Source organism: Molossus molossus, unplaced genomic scaffold, assembly GCF_014108415.1.
Source record: "Molossus molossus isolate mMolMol1 unplaced genomic scaffold, mMolMol1.p scaffold_m16_p_13, whole genome shotgun sequence".
In the NCBI taxonomy this organism is placed as follows: domain Eukaryota; kingdom Metazoa; phylum Chordata; class Mammalia; order Chiroptera; family Molossidae; genus Molossus; species Molossus molossus.
The window spans coordinates 74,861,415-74,880,746 of NW_023425348.1; the positions used below are offsets into that span (position 1 = coordinate 74,861,415).

Consider the following 19,332-nt stretch of genomic DNA (forward strand, 5'->3'; position numbering starts at 1 on the left):
AGATTACCACACAATCTAATTTGGGAAGCATTTGCTCCCACCATTTAGAGTGGTAGTTACTGCTCATTCTGCCGTCGCACAGAAGGTGTATGTGTAAGAAGCCAGTGACCTAGAAGTTGACATTCAATCTTTTCAACTCCACTTTGTCACATATACTAACCTTGGGGGGTTTCAGTAGTGACATGCAATTCTCAGTCTCTCTCTCTCTCTCACCCTATTATTGCTAGGATTTTGTGTTTCAGGCTAAATGATTAATTTTCATTAAAGTTTCCCACTTTACCAACTATTCAGCTTAAAATAGTTTAGAAATTGCAATGAATCTACTGTGATGTTATGATTAACTCTTAAGCAAGTCTTTGTTTTTCATCCTCCCATGTCATTCTTAAAAACTCAGTACCCAGTTGCCCGAGTGATTTTACCAGTTTCTGTATCACCACTTTAGCCTGTATGGATCCACTTTAGCCTGTTTTCCTGTGTCCAGATCAAAGGTTTTGTATCTAATTTTAATGTTTAATTTTGTCTCCAGTTTTCTTTAAGCTGTTTTCATTTCCCCTGCAATACTTTGTGCTTTTAGCATTTTACTGTTCTTTCCACATATATTTGAAAAAATGTCCTATCAACTCACCCTTTCTTTTGCCTTCCTACTAGTTAGCATTTTTTTTTTTCTTAACACTCACCCAAGGATATTTTTCCATTTATCTTCAGATAGAGTGGGAGGGAGGAAAGGAGAGAGAGAGTAACATTGATGTGACAGAATTACACGGACTAGTTGCCTCCTGTACGACCCTGACCAGGGCCTGGGACAAACCGCAGCTGAGGGACGTGCCCTTGGCTGCAGTCGAACCTGGGACGCTTTGGTCTGCAGGCTGACGCTCTAACCGCTGAGCCACACTGTCCAGAGCCCTACTTGTTAACGTTTGAATGAAATACCCCCGTAAGTAGAACATTGCATGTCTGAATGGTCAGTGCCAATGGCCATGCCTGTGGCTTTAGTAACACTGGTGGTGCTCTGACCTTCAATTGTGCCAATGAAAATCTTTGAAACTCTTATTTCAGAACCTCTAAATAGGTTTCAGCTTTTCTTAGATTTTAATAATCTTATGTAATCACAAGAGTTTAATCTATACTTCTTACTTCCTTCTCATTTTGTTCCTTAAAGGGCTTTGCCAGTGGTCGAGCACCATTTCAGATTTCACAAATGCACACTTGCCACGTGATCTGTGGTCACGAGGCCTGCACTGTCCAGCACGGCAGCCACTGGCCACGCGTGGCTACTGAGCATTTGAACTGTGGCTAGTGCTACCCAGGAACTGAGTTTTAAATTTTTCTTAATTTTAATTAATTTAAATTTAAATTAAAACACTGATATTCAATTTAGTTACTGGAAACCTTTTAAATGTGTTTGGGACAACTTGTGAATCAATTTTTTAAACTGTGTATTTTATGAATTATAAATGCAGACTAAGTATTTCTGATGAAAATTCTGCATTTGGACTGAGAGATAAAATGTGCACAGGAATTTGAAGACAGTATAAAAATCGGATGTAAATATCTCAGTAATATTTTTTTACTACATTTGAGAGGACAGTAATTTAGCTTAAATAAAATATATCATTAAAATTAACTTCAGTTTTATTTTTAACTTCTTAAAATATGGTTGCGTAAAAACGTTGAACTGCGCATGTGGCTTACACTGTGCTTCTGGGCAGCTCCTATAGGCCAGTCGTTTCAGACTCGACTGATACTCAGAAAGGCGTTTATAATAGCAAACTTCTATAAAAATACACATTTCCAGACACTGTCCCGGGCTTGTTAACGAGAGACTCCACGGCGAGGGGTCCGGCGCCCCGCTGGTTCTGAGCACACCTGCGAAAACGCAGTCCCCGCGAAGCAGGGCCGCCCGCGCTCCTTGAGGACACCGCTCGACGCCCAGGGTTTCTTTCTGTCTAAACTGTAGCCTGGAAGAGGCAGCCCAGGGCTCTTTATTTTCGATTCGTTCACTGGTGTATTCACTGCGCACTTGTCTCGAGTCATTTATTTGTCACAAGGATGCGATTGGTAATCGCAATAGCGATGACTATTCCTTTGTAAAGCTCCGAGAGATGAGCAGTTTGCCTGAGGTCCAGTCAAGCATTCAGACTTCACACTTCTGCCCCCCTCTGTATCACTCACCATACCCCTTCCCCAGAGACATCTGGGGTTGTGAGATTGTAAGAAATCTAGTCTAATATTATTATTGATAAGCAGGTCACATTTATTAAGTACTAGGTTTTATGCTTAGTCCTTTACTTGGACCATTTTAATTAATCCTTATAATAACATAGTGAATATTTTTACATTTTAATTTTTATTATTCCCAATTTACAGATGAGGAAACCAAGGCTTAAGGACAAGTAACTTGCTGTTATGGACTGAGTTCATCCCCTTAAAATTTATTCATTGAAGTCTTAACTGCCAATGTGACTCTATTTAGATTTAGGGTCTTTAAAGAGGTAATTAAGATTAAGTGAGGTCAGCCCGGCTGGTGTGGCGCAGTGGCTGAGTGTCGACCCAAGCACCAAGAGGTCACCGGTTTGATTTCCAGTCAGGGCACATGCCCAGGTTGTGGGCCTGATCCCCAGTGGGGGGCATGCAGGAGGCAGCCAGTCCATGTTCTCTCTCATCAATGTTTCTCTCCCCCTCCCCTTCATTTCTCTCTCTTTCTAACATCAATAAAGAAAAAAAAAGATTAAATGTGGTCATACGAGTGGGTCCTAGCCCAGTATGACTGGTGTCCTCACGAGAGAGACATGGGGGAGTGCACACAGAGAGAAAAGGCTGCAGGACACAGCAAGGGAGCAGCCAAGGAGGGGGCACCTCAGGAGAAACCGAACCTGGCAACACCTTGATCTGAACTTTCAGCCTCCAGAGTTGTTGGGAAATACATGCCTGTTGTTTATGTCACCAGCCCGTGGTGATTTTGGATGGCAGGCCTAACAGACCTGCCCAAGGTCATGTAACTAGTTAGCGGTGGCATTGTATTACCTGCGAATGCTCGGATGCTCGATGCTCGTGGCCCGGAGCCCCTGCTCCGCCCCACTCCTCCTTCCTGCCTTGCTTCCAGCACTGGGCAGTTCTCCGGATCTGGGAGCCACTGGCGTGCAGGTGGTACGAGCCATAGGAATGGATGTGCCCCCTCAAGACAGGGCTATTCTATCTTTTCTAGAGTGTAGGCGTCATGAGGCCTGGCTGCTTGTGGGTTTTGTTCACCGTTATTCCTCCAGTGCCTAAAACGGTGCCTGGTAATATGGAGTAAGTAGATGCTTAATAAATATTTGTTAAAGAAATGAAATCTAAAGAAAATAAGAGAAGTCAGAATGATGGAAAGACGGACGGGACTGCCTGAGGCTGAGCCCCAAAGAACATTCACATTGAATGGATAGACAGGAAGGAGAGCCTGCAAAGTGGGCTGTGCCGCGCATGTGAGACACTAGCTAACTGGGAGTCTTAGAATTTAAACACACGTGTGCGTGCACGTTATTTGGAAAGGTAGACGCAAGAAGGAAAGAGACAATTGGAGTCAGATGACAAGCTGGAGGCTGAGCAGGTGACTGACAGAGGATTAGGGAGAACAAAGAGGCAAAGACCAGTCACAAGTATCTTAGCACCCAGGCCACAGTTCTCATTACAGGAGTTTTATTTTTTTCCTCATTGAGCGTGTGTTCTGTCCAGATCTTAGAATCTTGGGCTGGGATTTGGTTTACATTTCCAGACTGATACACTTTGAGTTGTCATTTCAGCCAAAGGAGTATCACTACTCACACTTGACAGCGTCTAAAAATGTAATTAAAAAGGAAACTGGTGACAGCGCACGACAACACGTTTCCACAGCTGACACATCATCTTGGTCCCCAAAGCTGTTTCGAATTGGAATGTTAGAAACGCATCTTTACGCTTCCATAGCAGTACAAAGAGTCTTTTCCTACTCTGAAGAATGCATTTAAAGTCCGCTGCAGAAAAACACCACAGAGAAAACTAGGAAGCTGCTGGCCCTCTTACCAATTTCAAGTAGGAAAGGACTTTCAGCCGAGCATAAAAATGTCTTTCTCTTATGAAAGAAAACACAAGAACAAAAAAGTGCTCCTTGATGGGCAGCCTTTTGCAGTTGTTTTCTGCAGAACCTAAGAGAGAGACCAGTGGGCTTCACATTGTTTTGATGCCCTTGCAACTGGCAGATTGTCTGCCGGAGGAAGTTGGAAACGAACTGGCCAGCTTTACCCTTCCAGGTGGTACCTAAGCCACAGTTTCTGTGCTGTTGTTATCAGTCATTTAATTCCCTGCTGAATATTGAGTGGTGTTTTCAGTGGTGTTTTTAGTTCACAGGCCATTTGCAGTGTCTTTCTGTTTCCTTTTTATCGTTAGCCACATTGAAGAAAAAAAAAAAAAAGCAATTCTGGAAACACTCTTGCAAGCGTGAGTTGAACAGTGTAGCACACAATTGAAAAGAACACAGCAGGTAGCAATAAACATATTGCAACTTAAGACATGGGCTATTGGGATGTTGACCTCAGGAGAAATTTGTAGAAGGCATCATAAGAGGACTTGCCAGGAAAAGCAACAAGGAAATTAAGAAACTCACCTAATTAATCTGACATCCCAAGGGAGAGAAGAAGGATATGGTGTTATTTTAAAGCTTTTTATTGATGGGTTCTTTCTTTGGTATTGCTTCAAAGGATAAAAGGAAGAGAAAAAAAAAAAAAAAGCTTATGGTTTTATACTGATCATAAATTCAGTAGCTATCTATATGTGACTCCTTTATCACAACATAACATCAAATATCACATAGAACACTGGAAGAGAAAAAGAGTATTGTAATTTATAGAACAGTCCTATGGAAGAAACAGCATTAGTAGCATTAACCTGTTCTTTCTCTTTGGGAGAACATCTGCAAACTGTAATTAAGCAATTTTCATTTGTTTCTCTATTTCTTTTGTCATCACTAAATCACTACACTTAGGGAATAAATTGACAGATTATGAAACACATAAAAATGCTGTTTCAGTCACAGAAGGAAATTTCTTCCCTCCAATTATGATGGATTTTGAGCTGATGGAACCATTTTGTTTTCAGATACATTAGCAGAAATCTCCAGCTGCAGTTATTACAATTCATTTTTATTCTACCCATGAATATTTGGTCCAAAGATATTCTTGTGTTTGCTGTGTCTGCTGTAGTTAGGTGTAATTGGATAAGAAAAGAAAATCTGTTTAAGTCTTTACAGCATTTTGAATTACGATCATTAAATTTCTCTTGGGCAGTGTTTTTAGTGCATCATATTTTGTTACAATAAGTACCTTTTCCTGGTATTTTTCAGTGAAGTAAGATATTATGAGAAGTTTCTAAATTCGATTTATGTACAAATAAAAAAATCATTTTTTAAATTCTCTTTTCGACATATATATTATACAGTATACAGTGATACCTCGGTTCTCGAACATAATTCGTTCCAGGAGGATGGTCGAGAACCGAATTGTTCGAGAACCGAAGCAATGAAACCCAATAGGAAAGCGGACTCCACAAAGCGTGACTCTCTCTCTGCACTCACACTGATGACACAAGCAAGGCGCGCTGAGCTGAATGAACGCCATTCGGCTCAACTCGGAAGTTCGAGTTCCAAATATTTGTTCGGATTCCGAGACAAAAGTTTCTCGAATCCTGATTTGGTCGAAAACCAAGGCGTTCGAGAACCGAGGTATCACTGTACATATGTATTTTATATGTACATGTAAATTAGAGAGGTGAACTTTCTTCTTTTTTTGTTTTGTTTTAATCCTCACCTGAGGATATTTTTCTATTTATCTTCAGATAGAGTGGGAGAGAGGGAGGGAGGGAGGCAGGGAGAGAGAGAGAGAGAGAGAGAGAGAGAGAGAGAGAGAGAGAGAGAAAGACATTGATACGAGAAGGACACATCAACTGGTTGCCTTCCCCACAACCCCAACCAGGGCCAGGGACGAACCGCAACCAAGGTGCGGCCCTTGATCAGAATCGAACTCACGACTCATTGGTATACGGGCCAATGCTTTAACCGCTGAACCAATCTGGCCAGGGCGAGAGGTGAACTTTCTTAGGCAAATGGAATTTTGAACTTTTACAAAACATAAGCAGAGAACTTTATAGTAACCATATAAACCTTTAAGATGGTCATGACCAACCTTTAATTAGGTGATTTAAACAATATTTGTTTTGTATGCATTTCTCTTTAACTTGCAACATTATTTTTACTCATTGTTGTTAAAGATAGTGTTGAACTTGATGGAAAAGAATAAATCATCAACTTGAAACTGGGGTGATCATCAGACTGCATCCCCAGATTCAGCTGAATGGGCATGTATTCAAATCTGGATGGTTTTAGCAAAATGTTCTTTCAACCATAAAACAATAATATTTTCTTTGAAATGGTCAGCTAAACCCAAAGGATGCAAACAGGAAACTGTATCTTAACCCAAACTCCTATCTTCCTTATATGAAAATGAAACGACAGTCTGTCTTGTATGAGGTGTTTAGTGTCTGTCTTTCCCGACTTGGATTCATTCCAGAGGAGACGGATTCCCGCCGCAGCCCACTGCTTCGTTAGCACGGGGAGAAATCCTTACACCGTGCTGATGTGTTCATGTGTTTTCAGATTTTACAGTGCATGAGTTCCTGATTAGAAAAAAGCGATTGGGAATCAAGTACCATAGTTTCTTTTTTTCCTTTTCCTCTGTAAATTATGTTTGGTATGACTTGTAGCCAGTCATCTAATTTCTGAGTATCATGTTTCATCCCTAATTATAGCGTCAATCCGGTTTTGCTTGTAATGTTGAGGTCATTTCAGTATGACCTCATGAGGGAGATGACAGAGACTGGCTGCCCACTCTGACACGTCGTTCTTATTTACTTCCGTGTGCTGTGTGTCCCAAGTGCTCCTGATGTGTGAAGGCAATGCTTGCAGACTCTGCAGCTGGAGGTCGATTGGTGAGGCAGTGCTAACTACTCCATATAATGCTGCTCAAACAATGTCTAGAATATCACCTTCGGTTTTTTGGTCGTCTCAGTTTTAGATCAACTATGCACTGTTTATGAGTTAATAAAAGCAATAAGGTAAAAAAAAGTGTACATTTACACAGTGGAATACTATACAGCTGTACAAAAGAAGGAACTCTTTTTAAGACAGCATGGAGGAACCATTATTTCATTATGCTAAATGAAATAAGCCAGTCAGAGAAAGACAAGTATCACATGATCTCACTTGTGTGTGGCATCTAATGAACAAAATAAACCGATGAACAAAATAGGTCCAGAGGCAGGGAAGAATGGCTCAGACCGACTGATCTCAGGGAGGAGGGCCAGGTAGAGATTAACCAAAGGATTTATATGCATATATGCATAATCCATGGTCACAGATAATAGTGTGCTAAATGCCTGGGGTGTTGTGGGAACTGGATGGAGGGGGGTAATGGGAGAAAAGTAGGGGACATCTGTAATATTCTCAGCAATAAAGATAAATTTTAAAAAAGCAACAAGAACGATAAGAACAGTGAACTTTTAAACTGTTTCTTCTTTTTTTTTTTAACTTTGTTTTTTGTTTTTCCTCCCTGAGGGATGTTCTAAAGTGCCCTGGAAAAATGAGGGAATGTGAAAGACATGTAGCATTTAGGTCTGCTCTTGAATTGTCCTAATGCTGTGCGCCAATGTATGAGGCCTGGATTATACAGTTTTGTGCAGGAGAGATCACTCTACTTCATCAAGTTCGGAAACTCCTAAGAAGCATTATTTGTAAAGGAGACAGAATTGCTTTACTCCCTCTCTCTTCTTCTGCCTACGTGAGCGAGAGAGGTTGGCTCAAGTAGCTGCATCTTCATGCAGACAGGCAGAAGGGCATGATTTCGGGGCGAAGGGACATTTTTTCTATGGATAAGGTTTAGTTTTATGAAGAGTTGAGTATAGTGTCCTTCTATTTCTTACTTGTTTGCAGGGCCAGTTTAATGGAAAAGGTCCTCGTCTAGCTTAGGATGCAGAAGACCTGGTTCAGGCATTTATTAATTCTGTGGGGCTGCAGGCCTGCCGCTTACTCTCTCTGGACCTGTACATCAGGGATAACTGTGCCTGCTTGGGGTGATGGGTGTGGGGAGGATCGAATGAAATATACATGAAGGTTCTTGGTGAGTTTTAAAGATTTACTCAAGTGTTAAGTTTTATGATTATGGGAACTATTTATGATTTAGGAGCGGGACATCAAGGTTAAGTATTAAAGAAATCTTGCATCTACAATATAAAAAATGTAAAGTACTTTCTACAATGTTAGTTGCCTACATCATATTCCTCGAAGTAGTTAAAACCAGCTGTGTGTAGTGTGTATTGTATAATATCTCTGTATAGAGTATGTTGTGTGAGTGTAAGGCTACACAATTCAGAGAATAACCCTACACTGGCCTCTGGTGGATGGACTAAAAGTATGACTACACATGACCTTCAAGGCAAGGTATCATATACCTCTTTAAAACAAATTGTTTTTTCTTAATTGATTTTAGAGAGAAAGGAAGGGGGAGAGAGAGTGAGATAGAAACACTGATGAGAGAGAACATCAATTGGCCTCCTCCTGCACGCCCCCCACTGGAGATCGGGCCCACAACCTGGGCATGTGCCCTGACCGGGAATCGAACCTCTTGGTGCCTGGGTCTACACTCAACCACTGAGCCACACCGGCTGGGCTCAGATACTTCTTTTTTATTCTCAGTCTTTGGATTCTACTCCATGGACTCTTTACATGGGACTTTTGCCATAAGTATACATAAAGGTCACCTGGGAGATGCTTATTAAAGTGCAGGTTCCTGGGAATAAAGCTCCAAAGTCTGATTTTGCAGTTCTAGTGGGCAGCCCAGGCACCTTGACTTTCAGACCAGCTCTGAGTAGTACACCCTAAATGAGATCAAGGCAGAGTTTGGGGAGATGTGCGAATTCCTCAAAATTCTGTGCTTTTTAAGGATTGCATTTTCTAGGGAAAAGGACCATAACTTTTGTAAAATTTTTTGCATACTCCAACCATAAGGTAAGAACAGTTATTTTACTTTAAATATAATTTTTCATTTCCTGTCACCATTTTACACTACTTCAAGGCACTTTGACAGTGAAACAGTGTGATGGGTTACAGGAATAATTTTACTGTTCACCTCTGATACAGAGGCTAGAATATAACAGTTTGCAGAATTTTAGGGTGTGCTTTGATTCAGCATACATTCTGTCCCAAGTCGGAAGGATTACTGTGTACGTGCCTACAGGCCAAAGCCACTCCATCCCAGGGAAGTCTCCTGGCGACTTCTGTTATTGCCGAAGAACTGTGTTCTCTGGAGCATTTTGCCATCAGCAGTGCACGAGTCTGGGGAGACCACCTGGGCTACGGAAGCATCTTATTCATGGAGTTCTGGGAAGTGCCCCTCCAATAATTTTGTTGCTTTTGGTACCTTTTCTGCTATATATTTCATTCATGTACTTTGTAGGCTGAAAAAATTTATTCAAGTGTAAAATTTTATGATTAGGGTAACTGTGATTTAAAAGAGGAACATTAAAGTTAAATATTAAAGGAATATTGGCTCTAAAATATAAAAAATGTAAATGTAAAATATTACATATGTATATGTGTTTTTTTTTTTTCTTCAGTGTTTCCAGGAAAGACTTTTTTAAGAAAGAAGAGCTACGTGTAGGTATTCTCCCTAGACTGAGGATTAGAAGAAAATACTTTACGCTCCTATACATACATTTTTTATTTTTTTGGTCATTGTAGGAAAATTAGAAAATACAGAGAGGCACCAAATCCCACAAATAAAAACCCAGCAAAATAAAACAATAATGCTCTTTGTATAGCAATGGAATTTTTAGCTACTCTGTAGCCTCTCAGAAAGAATGAAGATGACATTTCCCAGTCTCCCTTGCAGTTAGGAATAGCCATTTGACTATGTTTTTGCCAATAAGTGAGGAGACTGATATGTGTAACTTCTGGGCCATGTCCTTAAGATACGTTCCCTGGACTCTTTTAAAAAATGATTTTTCACCCTGGCCGGTTTGGCTCAGCCCTTAGAGCGTCGGCCTGCGGTCCAGAGACAACACCCGGGTTGGGTTCCCGCTAAGGGCACGTACCTCGGTTGCAGTTTGTCACCAGCCCTGGTTGGGTCGTGCGGGAGGCAGCCACTCGATGTGTCCCTTTCACATCGATGTCTCTCTCTCTCTCTCTCTCTCTCTCTCTCTCTCTCTCTCTCTCTCTCTCTCTCTCCCTTCCACTCTATCTGAACAAAAAATGGGAAAATGTCCTCGGGTGAGGATAAAAAAAAAAAAAAAAAGATTTTTCCCCTTATCAGAAAGAGGTGATCATTGGAGCAACTCCTTAGACCCAGATATAGAAGCCATGTGCTGGGGGTAGCAGAGCACCTGACCAGCCTTGATCCCTGGATCATCTCAGGGAACAGAGCCTGCCCACCTGTCCTAAACTGTTACACGAGAGAGAGAAAACATTCTTGTCTTAGCTGCTCTATGTTGGTGTTTTTTGTTTTTTTGTTGTTGTTGTTCAGATAGAGTGGGAGGGAGAGAGAGGGAGAGAGAGAGAGAGAGAGAGAGAGAGAGGGAGAGAGAGAGAGAGAGAGAAACATCGACGTGAAAGCGACACATCGAGTGGCTGCCACCTGCACGACCAACCAGGGCCGGGGACAAACTGCAACCGGGGTACATGCCCTTAGCGGGAACTGAACCCAGGTCTCTCTGGACCGCAGGCCAATGCTCTAACCGCTGAGCCAAACCGGCCAGGGCCCTTCTTGATACAGTAGCTGAAACCACACCTTCACTAATAGCAGGGGAAGAGATGGACACACTTTCCTCTTCTGTTTCTTTATCCACTTGCATGGGGCAAGGCTGTGGTGGTGCACCCTCCTGGACCATGTGGGGAAGGGTGGTACCCTAGGGATGGCAGACAGAGAGATAGAAGGAGACCGATTCTATGATGACTGTGGAGCAGAACAACCGTATTAGCCCTGAATTATCGATGTCTGTATTATTGCGTGAGGGAGAAACAAATTTCTATCTTGTTTAAGCTGTTGTTACTTTGGGTGTCTGTTTCGTGTAGGTGAACATATATACCCAATTAATTGATTAATTAATAATACCATAATCCTGTGTTTTAGAGATAAACTATGGGTGTATCCATCCTTCCTGAACTTTTCTGTTGATTATATTGTATATAATTCTTGGTTAAGAACTTGGGATGTGGTGACAACCAGGATTTGAATTGGAGCTCTGCTACTTCCCAACGAGGAGGGCTTAGGAAAATTACTTAAAATCTCTGGGCTTCAGACGGTGTAATAGCATCTACCTCGTAAACGAGTTGTTAGGATTAAATAATTAAGTGCACACACACGCATTACATATATGTTTATCTGAACGGTATCTGAATCACAGTAAGGGTCCAACTGAAGTTTCATTTATTTATATATTCAGCAAATTCATTATAATTAGTTTATATGAGCGGGATTATACGATAAGTAAAGAAGTCAGGTACAAAAGACCACCAGTTGTGTGAGTCCATTTGTGTGGACTGCCTGGAAAAGGCCGGCCTACGGCTGTAAGAAGTGGGTTGGGCCCTGTGCCTGCGGGTGGGGACGGCGGGACTGCAGATGAGTGTAGGGGCTCTTTCTGGGGTGATGGAAAAGACCCGAAGTTTAACCGTGGTGATGGTGGCACAACTCTGCATTTACTAAAAATCATAGACCTGCATACTTGAGTGCATTTTGTAAATGACACTTCAGCAAAGCTGTGTAGTGGCAGAGGCACTGTTCACGTCCTCACCTTGAGTTCTTCCCTGGATGAGCATATGACCTTGGGACTCCGGACTTGACTCAAGAACTGGGGGGGTGGGGAGAGGGTGGGGTGTGTCCTGTTTTTTGTAGATATTTCCTGTTAAGACAATACATCATTTGTGCATGGACTTGAAAGTGTTAAGTAGGTAAGGGCTGTTATTCAAAAAGAAATGAACTTTTGGATGCAGCAAGACCCCACCCTGCATAGACAGTGTCACGGGCAGCTGTCACTGTTAGGGATTCTGGGAGCTAAGGGGAGCTGTGCTGAAATCTGCTCCATCTGCTACCCTCTGGGCCACCTACCTCCCGTGGTCTTGATGGAATCAGCTGGGAAGGAGCTTATCTTGGGGGGCGATACGTGTGTCCTCTTTGCACCAAACTAACCCGCCAGGCAGGTTGCAAACACGCTGTATTATCTACTCCCACCATCACAGAGATTGCTAAGAAAAAGGAAGTCACCTAGGGCACGCCGAATTAAACTAAAAGAATAGTGCAGGTTGCAGTGGAAAGATAAGGTGAATATTCCGAGATATCTAAAGGGAGGGAACATAACCACGTGGAGATAATGTCTTCATTTCTGTTCCAGAAACCCCAAAATAATTCACTTTATGAGCTCTTTTTACCTGAAATCCCCCTTTATTTCCCGCTCTGATGGCTACAATAGCTCTGTCCTTTCTACCTCCAGTGTCTGAACCTCTCTGCTCCATTCTCTCCATCATCAGCGCTCTGACTCCCAAGGGCCTGGGTCAAGTCCAGAGTTTTCTTCAGGCCCTTCAAACATCCTGCCTTCCACGTGTCACCAGGTGTTACTGCCATCTTCCTGGACATACTTGGGGACGCTTCCTCAGGCACTGTGCTTCCCCACCTTGGGGGCTTTGCTCATGCACCTTTCTCTTTGTAGGTGAATTCCTCCCAGTGTTCACCCGTTGAATTTGTAGCCGTGTTTCAAAGCCCAGCTCAGATCCCTATTCCTGTGTGAAGCCTTTTGTGATTTCCCAAACCGACTGTGACTTTACCGTTCTCGAACTGTCCCTCCCTCGCATCATCTCCCATACTTGTATTCTGTTTTGGTGGTTTGCAGTCTTTGCTGAACGTCCTAGTTTGTAAATTCTGGAAGGGCAGGACTGGGTCTCATCCAGCTTTGTCACCTTGCACGTGGTTGGTGCCCAGATGTAACTTTCGGATGGATTGAGTGGCCTAAGTCAGCTACCACTCAGATTTTTCTTCCCGAAAGTACACGTTCAGCAACTTGACACTCTTCATAGTTTTTTCCCTGTAAGTGCCTAACACTGGACATTTAAAAATTTCGACTGACTGCCATTGTGTCCCTCACCTTGGGCTTTTGACACAGGTCTTTCCGGGCCGGGGTTGTGCATTTGTGTCTTGGCAGCTTGAGAGCGATGGCTGTGAATAATGAGTCAATTATCATCCGGCCTCAGGGAGAGCACAATTATTCCCGACTGGCCAGGCTGAGGTAATCCTCTCTCCTCTGCTCTTTCAACGAACAACATAAAACAGTTGGAATTCAGAGCATTGCAAAGGGAATTTAGACAAAACATTTGTCTGCTGAATTTAGCGTCTTTGGATTTATTCTGATTTATGATTGATTGGTTTTTAAATTGCTTATTTAATCCTCACGACTGTCTCTCCGGGGGAGGCCAGATACCAAGTAGCAGGTGATCAAGAAGCAGTCAAGCAAAGTAGTTCGGCTGGACCCATCCAGCGCACATATTATTGTCCAGAGAAACATTGCCCTAGGCTAGGAGCATAATGTGAAAATCACCCCATGACTTTCAAAGTACCCAACCTTGTTACAAGCATGATTGCTTATCCCCTCTGCTCTTTGCGGAAGGCTTTCTGCCGCTGCCCAGCATTGCACAGAATTTCCCCCACGCATTCTCCCTTCCTTCCAGCAATGTATTCGGTATCTCTTGGCGACAGAGAACATGCTCTTGATTTATATTGCTATTGACCACGGTGCCAAAGAACAGAGCCTCAGAGGATGCTGACAGGATTGGGTCGTGAATTCTGATGGCGGCGGTGGTGACCTGTGAACACCCTCCTGCGAGTGGGGCGATGCTTCTCAGCACATGGACCCCAGTTTGGCTTTTGTGTGGGCGAGCTTGCGTTTTTAAAGGGTTTCCTGCAAAATAGACTCTCGCGTGGAAGCTGCGTAATCAATGTATGATTAGTATCTCATTTGTCAAGACATCAGGAATCTCACCCTTTGCAAGGAGCGCAACCTTTTCCTTTGGCCTGAAATAAGACATCGCTGGTGGTCCAGCAAGGGGGACCTGCTGTAAGCTTGTCTGCTTGGTATCGAAAACGAAACATTGTAATTCCATTGCTTCAGATGCATGAAACCTTTAAAAATCCTTCAGAAGAAGAAGAAAAAAAAACCCTTTTGTTTCTTCTTTATTGAAGTGTTGACTCAGAAATGCCCAAAGAAATGCTCTTTCAGGTCTCAACAACCTACTTGTTCCCTGAAATATTGCCGTTAGATTTTTATAATGTATTATGCCTGACACGTATTTCAGTGCAAGAAGCATGAGGGATACATTGAAAGAGTGGAAAAGGATTGCTGAGAAACGAACAGAAGAAGAGACGAACACGTGGGTGGCACGCTTGGACTGTCACCAGGACACGGGGGCGGCTCTGGGAGGCAGCAGCTGGCTCTCACCAGGCTTTTCAAACCTTTGGATCATTTTGACGTTATCATATGGAAAAAGAACTTCTTTCCTATCTCGATCTGCCAAGAGATAAATTATTTGTTGTTTTTTAAAATGAAAAGGGTAGCTTTAGGGGAAGCACTCTGGGTCTTTGGAGCTATACCGATTCCGTATGTGTTCATGGGAGGTTTAGGGAGGGGCCCTACATATCAGGTTCAGTCTGAGAGAGAACATGTTCTTTCCTGAATCTTCTGGTTGTTGACCTATGAACAAACCTGTAGTGAAGTTTTATAAGCACTTATTTGAGCCAAACTGATGATAATTGCTGGGAAACAAGATCTCAGATGCTCAGGAGAAGGGGAGAAATACAGTTTGCAGTTCCTTTTACACATTTGGAACTGAGGGGACTTAAGGAAGATGACAAGAAGGTGGGAAAAAACACAGCGGGGATGGTCATGGGACAGATAAGATTATGTGCTCTCTCTCTCTCTCTTTTTAAAAAATTCTTACCTGAGGATATTTTTCCATTTATCTTCAGATATATTGGGGTGCGGGGGAGGAGACAGAGAGACAGATAGTGACCTGAGAAGAACACATTGATCGGTTGCCTCCCACACAACCCCAACCAGGCCTGGGACCGAACTGCAACTGAGGTACATGCCCTTGACCAGAATCGAACCCGCGACTCTTTGGTCTGCGGGCTGACACTCTAACCACTGAGCCAAACCGGCCAGGGTGATTTTTGTGCTCTCTTGAAGGTGGTTATACTTTCGAGGGGTATTCCTTCTGATATTTCAAAGGTGTATTAACCTAGATGCACAAGAACTGTGGACAGGGCTGGCTTAGACACCTTTCACTAAAGAAGTTGTCGGCCTGGGCGTGACTGCCCACCATGATCTGCCCAGTTAGGAACTTACAGTTTATCACAGCAACCCTTTTTTGCCCACATGATATTTAAAAAAATGAAAGCTTTATGTTTCCAAAAGGCAGAAACTTGAAAGGCGTGAACAAAAAATTGTGTTCGATCCGAGTACCCAGCAATAGTTCAACATCAGCATCAGAAGCGGGGACTTCATTATATTTTGCTCTTTCTTTCGAAGAGTGTCACCTGGTTATCTGTCAAATAGCCTGGTTATCTTATTGGAGATGGCACAGGAGTACCTTGTGTGATTTGAGTACAAACAGAACTTGTCCTTATGGAACATCTGTTTGACTCAACGCTTTTCAAGTATTTAAGTCAAACAGTCACGTTGTGCTGGGTACATAGTATTTTCTTAGTCGAGACTTAAAGGTAAGCAGGGAGGACTGAGGGAATCCCACCTCATTAGAGCAGCGCACTGAACAATGGCAGCTGGCCACAGGAAGCCTGGCTTCTAACTTGGATGAGTTTAGGAACCCTTTCGTTTCTCAGATAACCTCTGTTCCCAAGCGTTTTCAGACTTGTCTTGCTCCACCCTGCTAATGCTGCCTATCTTTGCCTGGGACTGATGTAGGACATCTTTGTGGCTGCAAAGAGGAAGACTTCAGGGAGGATAAGTCTCCTTCACTTACCTGATCTTTCACAGTGCTGGTCACTGCAGCAATATTCTTCGCAAGCCCCCCATCACCCGACTCACTCAGCGCCCCCAGCCCCTGCGCCCCAGCAGCCAAGGCTACTGCCTCACATCAGAGTTGCTAAGGGTTTGTTGAGGCCAGAGACAGGGGTCACTTGTTCCAGGAGTAGCTAGTTAGGAGTCACAGGTGCTGGTGCAGGAGGAAGAAGAGAGAGAGCTGGCCCGAGCTTGTGTTATTTACTAACATAACCCTGTTAAAGAGAAGGTGATACATTCAGCGTTTATGTTTTCCCTATCTGGCTTATTGAGTTAATCATTATAGACTAGGTTATCTTACCTCTGCTCCCCAACAGTATTTCAGTGTTAATGTCCTTTAGACATCCCCACAAGTTTCAATTCTACCAGTGATGGGCATTCAGAAGCAGACAAAGGCTTCTGGCTGGGGGTGCACCAGCAATGATCATTAGAGCAGCAGGCATCTCACCGATTTTGATGCCATGTGACTAACAATCCAACAGCAAACACGGTCACCTTTTTGGGTTAGGCTGTCTCATAACCCCTTCAGCAAGATGCCTGCCTAAGGAGCGCACAGGTTGAACAGCCCCTGTGTCTCTGGAGCCTTTTCCTAAAGGGACGATACAGTGTTCCCCAGCCTCACAATACCTTGGTCCTGCCCCTCGGCCCCTTTGAGTCCTGTGTCACTCGTGTAGTGACCCCCGACATAGATTTCTGTGTCTGCTGCGGTCAGTAGCAGCAAACACATTCTAGTTCGGGAATGGGTCACGTGCTTTGGTTCTTTCTGTACTATTGTAGACTTTTCTTCATCTCCTTTTTGGATTTTTCCTGTCATCATGTCCTTTTCCTATTTTCTAATGACCCTTGCCCTTCATTTGCAGCTTGAGTCTAGGTGGCACAGCACAGTGGTTAGGAGCGTGGATCGCAGTCAGAGGCCTGGGTTCAAATCCCCCACTGCGGTTTACCAGCTGCCTTACCTCGAACAAAATGCACGGATAAGATACGCGGAAACTAGCCCCTGAAAACATTTTGTTGCAGCTTTTCTTTCTTATCAGGATTATGAGTAATTTTCAAGTTTTAATGTTTTCTCTTACAAATTTTCTAAAAGCATCCATATATTGCTTCCATATAAGTAAAAATCCCTCTCAAATTTAGGAAAAAAAAAGAGACAGGTAGTGCCAAAGAGTCTTGCAAACACTATACTTTACCAACCTTTTCACAATGGCTGAGAACAATGTTGGGTACATAGTAAGCACTTAATATATATTTTTGTGCAGTAAATGAAATAGTGTTCTTCTTCTTACATTTTTAGAAATAACTTTGTAAAGTTAGGAGTGCTTAATGCCTCAAGCACCCAGGTTATCGATTTCTTTGAAAACGATTTTTTGTTTGCTTGGAAGAGTCTCAACAGGAAATGAACCAGCCTGGGTGTGGGGGATGTTTTCCAGTGATGATGTAATTTATCATTTCAGAGGATAATGTGACCAAAAGAGGTGTGTTTGGAACCAATTCCTCAGAAAACAGAATTTCTTTGATACCGTGTACTCATGAAAATGGACCACGTGCTCACCACCCCGGGAGGAGAGCCGTCATCCCTCGTGCTTCACCCCCGTGTCCGGAAGCGGAGCCGGTAAGGCCCTGGCACCCTTCGAAACAGTCTGAGAAAAGAGCACTCTCTGTGAATGAGGAAAAGGTGTCTGTAAGAAGATGAGAGACTCTGGAGAGGGATTGCATCAATACTCAGACTCCAAATTCTAGAAGGAGGACCACTGGGATACTTGATTGAAAATCATCATTATGTTTTATGTTTTCACAGCCAATGTTTAGGATGGTAACTTGGTTATCCCTAATTTTTGTTAAAAACCCCTTAAAGCCCTGCAATGTAGCTCAGTTGGAGCATCATCCCGTACACTGAAAGTTGTGTGTTTGATCCCCGGTTGGGGCTTGTATGGGAGACAACCGATTGATGTCTCTGTCTCTCACATAGATGTTTCTCTCTCTCTCTCCTTTCCCCTCTCTCTAAAATCAGTAAACATATCCCCAGGTGAGGAATAAAAAAACAAAACAAAAACACCTCTTAAGAAGCTGCCATCTACAAAACCTTCTTGAAATACATTTTAACGTGTCCTCTATGTAGAACAAAAGAATTCCTTTTTAAATTCTCTGTGTAAAATGGGAGCTTCTTTTACCTGTTCTGGACTTATCTCTTTTGAACTTAAAGTAGAAGTTGTTATCTTGTTTTTCTTTCCAGGATTTGGTCAATAAATATTATATGCTTTCTCCCTAATCTTCAGGACTTCATAGTTGTATTCTTCTTAGCTTTGTGTTTTTTGTTTTTTGTTTTTTTTATCCTCACCTGAGGACATTTTTTCTTTTTCTTTTTTTTTGTTCAGATAGAGTGGGAGGGAGAGAGAGGAAGAGAGAGAGAGAAACATTGATGTGAAAGGGACACATCGAGTGGCTGCCACCCGCACAATCCAACCAGGGCCGGGGACAAACTGCAACCGAGGTACCTGCCCCTAGTGGGAACCGAACCCAGGTCTCTCTGGACCACAGGCCGACGCTCTAACCGCTGAGCCAAATCAGCAGGGCTTAGCTTTGGTTTTTAACTATTGAGGAATCTAAGTGGAAGTTATTCTACTTTTTATTATTATTTATTTAAAACAAAATTCTCATTTTATTTAGGTTGAAATAAATTACACAAAATTGATTTTCTTCATTAAAAATAACAGCAGCATTTTCTGTATTTGTCCTAGATAAACCACAAAACACATTTTTGTAGGTTTTCAGGTTTTGGTTATAAATTAAGACAAGGCAGTAGATAGTCACGGAAAATGTTCTACTTTTTAAATCACTTGAGTTTCTGGTTTCTGCTTCATCATGTCTTCCCTGTGATACTGTGGATAGAATTGTATTTGGGATTGTAGTTTTATACCAGGGAACAAACATTTCTGCTTTAGAAAATTAGAGAGATGATTGTGGGACAAACACCTTCCCCCCCTGGTGAATTCACTGTCTGCTGGCAATCCTCAGCAAATGGAACTCTATACCTCTCGAGTCTTTGACCAGCATGCGAGAGGCAAAGGATTGTTCGATGGCATTGTTTTCTAATAACTTGAAAAAGTTGTATTAGCATTTTTGGGTTTGTCCTTCCAGGGTTCATTGAGAAGGGCTGGTTCATTCATCATGAATAGCTAATTCACAAAAACCGGACGGAGAGTTTTATTGTCTGGCCTA

At 42.7% G+C, this 19,332-nt stretch overlaps 1 protein-coding gene across 3 annotated transcripts in view; it reads left to right on the forward strand.

Annotated features, from left to right (window-relative positions):
• LOC118628133 (intraflagellar transport associated protein) overlaps positions 1–19,332 on the forward strand; it is a 57,583-nt gene that overhangs the window by 20,659 nt on the left and 17,592 nt on the right. For all 3 annotated transcript variants that reach the window (XM_036258888.1, XM_036258891.1, XM_036258890.1), the window contains one exon: positions 17,568–17,725. In XM_036258888.1, the coding sequence (XP_036114781.1) occupies positions 17,568–17,725 (158 nt within the window). The remainder of the gene's footprint in view (positions 1–17,567; positions 17,726–19,332) is intronic.